Source organism: Gymnoscopelus braueri (assembly GCF_963280865.1).
Source record: "Gymnoscopelus braueri genome assembly, chromosome: 15".
Lineage (NCBI taxonomy): Eukaryota > Metazoa > Chordata > Actinopteri > Myctophiformes > Myctophidae > Gymnoscopelus > Gymnoscopelus braueri.
In genome coordinates, this window is record NC_137620.1 from 28958898 (window position 1) to 28961927 (window position 3030).

Here is a 3030-nt window from a genome sequence, read left to right on the forward strand (position 1 = left end):
TCACGCTACGTAGCTGTACTCATCTGCTGAGTTCTGGCTGCGCTCGAGGTACTCCTTGTCGATGAGTACCTCGATGCACTTCTTGATCATGCTGACATTGGGGTTGAATCTGGCTTTGGCCTGGTTGATGACCTCTTGAATGAGGGCGTTGTGTCGCAGCACCTTGCGGGTCTTCATGATCCTCACTATAGCAGCTTGTAAATACATTTTGCGGTCCTCGTCTATGGCACTCCTCGTCTGCTCCACCTCCTGCGGCGTGTCCTTCTGCATTGATATCGTGATCTTGAACTTTGTCCTTTTGCTGGAGAAGTCCATATTCAATGAAAACGTGGACTCTGCCTCTATTTCCTCCTTTTGCGAGTGATGGTTGAGCAGCTTGATTTGCAACAGGGACGTGATCGTCTTCTGTAGCTCCTTCTCATTCATCTCGGTGTTGTCCAGAAGCTCCTTGTAGGCGACCGTTTTGCTGTTGTTGAAGGCCAGCAGCACAGCCATTTGGTATGTGGTCACTGTGGCCACATAGGGCTTGGACAAGTAGTTCATCTTGACGTCACCTGTGCAGAAATTGTGCAGCCAGGTCAACTTTCTACCACTGAATTTCCCATTATAGAAATCCTCAAACATCCGTACACTCTTCTCTAATTCTTGAGGGACAGAGAGTTTGGAGGGGACGTGTGTGAGGGGCCAGGCTCCTGCCTGTAATACGTAGATTTGGAAGCTGATGCCCAGTTGTTCTGCCGCACGTTTGTTTTTCATATAGTCATTGAAACTGGTGTTGTGGTCGGCGCTCACAGTCATGTCCGTGTACATTCTGTGGAGCTTGCTAGTGAACTCAAAGCCACACGCTACCTTTAGTTTGTTGATCATGGATTCTTCTGAGTCCATCGACAATGACAGGTCATGTATTAACCGCTTTGCTAGCATTCTGGTGTAAAACTTCTGAAAGACATCCTTGTCATCAATGTACTTGAACACTGTGATTAAGCTGTTCAGTTTGTCATCCACCTCACTCTCTGACCTTCCCTTTGCAGACTTCTTCAGCAGACTGTCGCTGTACTTGGCCAGTAGTTCAGGAGATTTGCAGATAGAATTGTCTTCTTTGTGGTTGACCACATGCGTCAGAGCCTTATCAAGTGCTCCGAAGAATAGCCGATCCCCGCCCAGAACTGTGTTAATGAGCTGGGCAAATTTATCGTAAACCTCCAGCACAGACTCGACAAAGTGGGTTGGCATATTTTCCTGAGAGAGGTTACTAATGGCACGGAGGCCTTCATCTCGGATATGGGCCTGCAGCTCCTGGACCATGCGATGGTATGAAGGTGTACCACCACCTTCATTTATAGCCGTCAGTAGGATATACATGTTGGCAATGTCATCTGTCTTTTCTTGCCGGATGATGCTCTGACATTCCCCAAGGATGACCTCTTTGTGGTCGGCCACCATCTTCTGCCGGCATTCTTTCATAACTTTGTCGTGGGAGCTGGTGTGCAGGTACTTCCGACATCGCACCTGCTCTTCTTTCAACCGCTGTACAATCTTTTCCATATACTGTGAACAGTTGCACTCTTGCAGTAGATTGGAGGCTTCCTGTTTGTAAGTCCCAGTTGAAATCCCAGTCGTTGTCAGAAATGGTCCCTCAAATTTGTCCTGATAATACTTCAGCGGGTACTTCTTGTACTTTTCAACATGAACAAAGGAGTTGACGATGCTGTGAATTACTTTCTGGTTGGTGTCCTCACCGCAATGGTCATTTTTTATTTTACTGAGCAAATGCTCTATCAGGTTGTATTTGTTGACCAAAGGATCCATCAACTCACTCTTCCATATGTCTAACCCCAGCTCTCCAATATCCTTCATTTCCCCCTTGTGGTCATCCTCCTCCGCTACCTTCGTAGTGTTGAGAAAGCTGTATAAGTAGTTCATGTAGGAAATGCCCTTGCTGTACTTTTCCCAGTTTTTGTAGTACATCTCTAGCATGTCATTTGCCTCCTTTGCCTCCTGCGACAAATGCTTGACATGTTTTTCCAGATACGCCTTGGTCTGTGTGTATAACTGTGAACCCAGGGGATGAGGGGATGCAGAACACATAGCATAAATATCATGCACAGAGTTATTCCATGTTTCTTTGGTCAATGGGTCCATCTTCAGAACCGCCTTGATTGTCGGTAGTAGGGCGCTCCATGACTCTCCGAAATCAACCGGCCGGGGCTTCAAGCCGGACATTGTGACTCTGGGCGATAATTGACTTAATTGAAGTGAAATTTGCTATCTCTTCAGAGCACACCTGCTATATGGGCTGCACCACCGCTTAGACTGAGGAAATTATCTTAATTTTCTTTTCACTCTGCTATCCTCCAAGAGTTTGAGCAACGACTATCAGATACCTGCTGATCGCAACCGAGCTTCCTGTTGCAAGATTATATATACAGGCCTACGCGGTGACATATGACCCATATACGTCACTTTTTTGTCTGTATCTCGAGAACTGTCCACTTCAAACTCGCCGTGCACGTCACTGACAGCCCGTGGGAGTGCTGTGTCCGGCGTTGAGTCAGTCGGATTGGTTGTTGTCTAGAACTGCCGATCTGGGTCCAATAACGATGTGGCTTCAGGAGTATCTCAGACTTCATGTGGCTAGTCTATGACGTATGACTCAATATTTGGGGCAACACCCGATTTGCCCGATTTGACCACCTTTAGCTTCTTATGACGGCTAGCTCTGAAAGAGGCTAGTCAATGAAGTCATCCGTGCCCAAGTTTGGAGGATCCTAGTCCCATTGACTTCCATTATTTTGCCTCGTGCAGTGGTTCTCAAAAGTCTTTCATTTAATTTTTACAATGCATTAGGCCACGGACTCCCATAACTCTGAGAGGACCCAGGGGTGGACTGGGCATCTGGCATACCGTGCATATGCCCACAGGACCATTAAGGTGGTCCGCAAATGAAAAAATAATAATAATAATTTCCCCAGTTTTACGATCATTAAGGTAATTTCTGGGTTGCGCGGCCCAATTATTATTATTATTATA

The 3030-nt window shown here is 46.5% G+C and overlaps 1 protein-coding gene across 1 annotated transcript; it reads right to left on the reverse strand.

Moving 5' to 3' along the window:
- LOC308101466 (cullin-2-like) lies at positions 1–2223 on the reverse strand (the record flags this gene model as incomplete). Its single annotated transcript, XM_080450883.1, has 1 exon — positions 1–2223. The coding sequence occupies one exon, from the start codon at positions 2221–2223 to the stop codon at positions 1–3; it is 2223 nt and encodes a 740-aa protein (XP_080307009.1).
- Between the last annotated feature and the right edge of the window lie 807 nt (positions 2224–3030).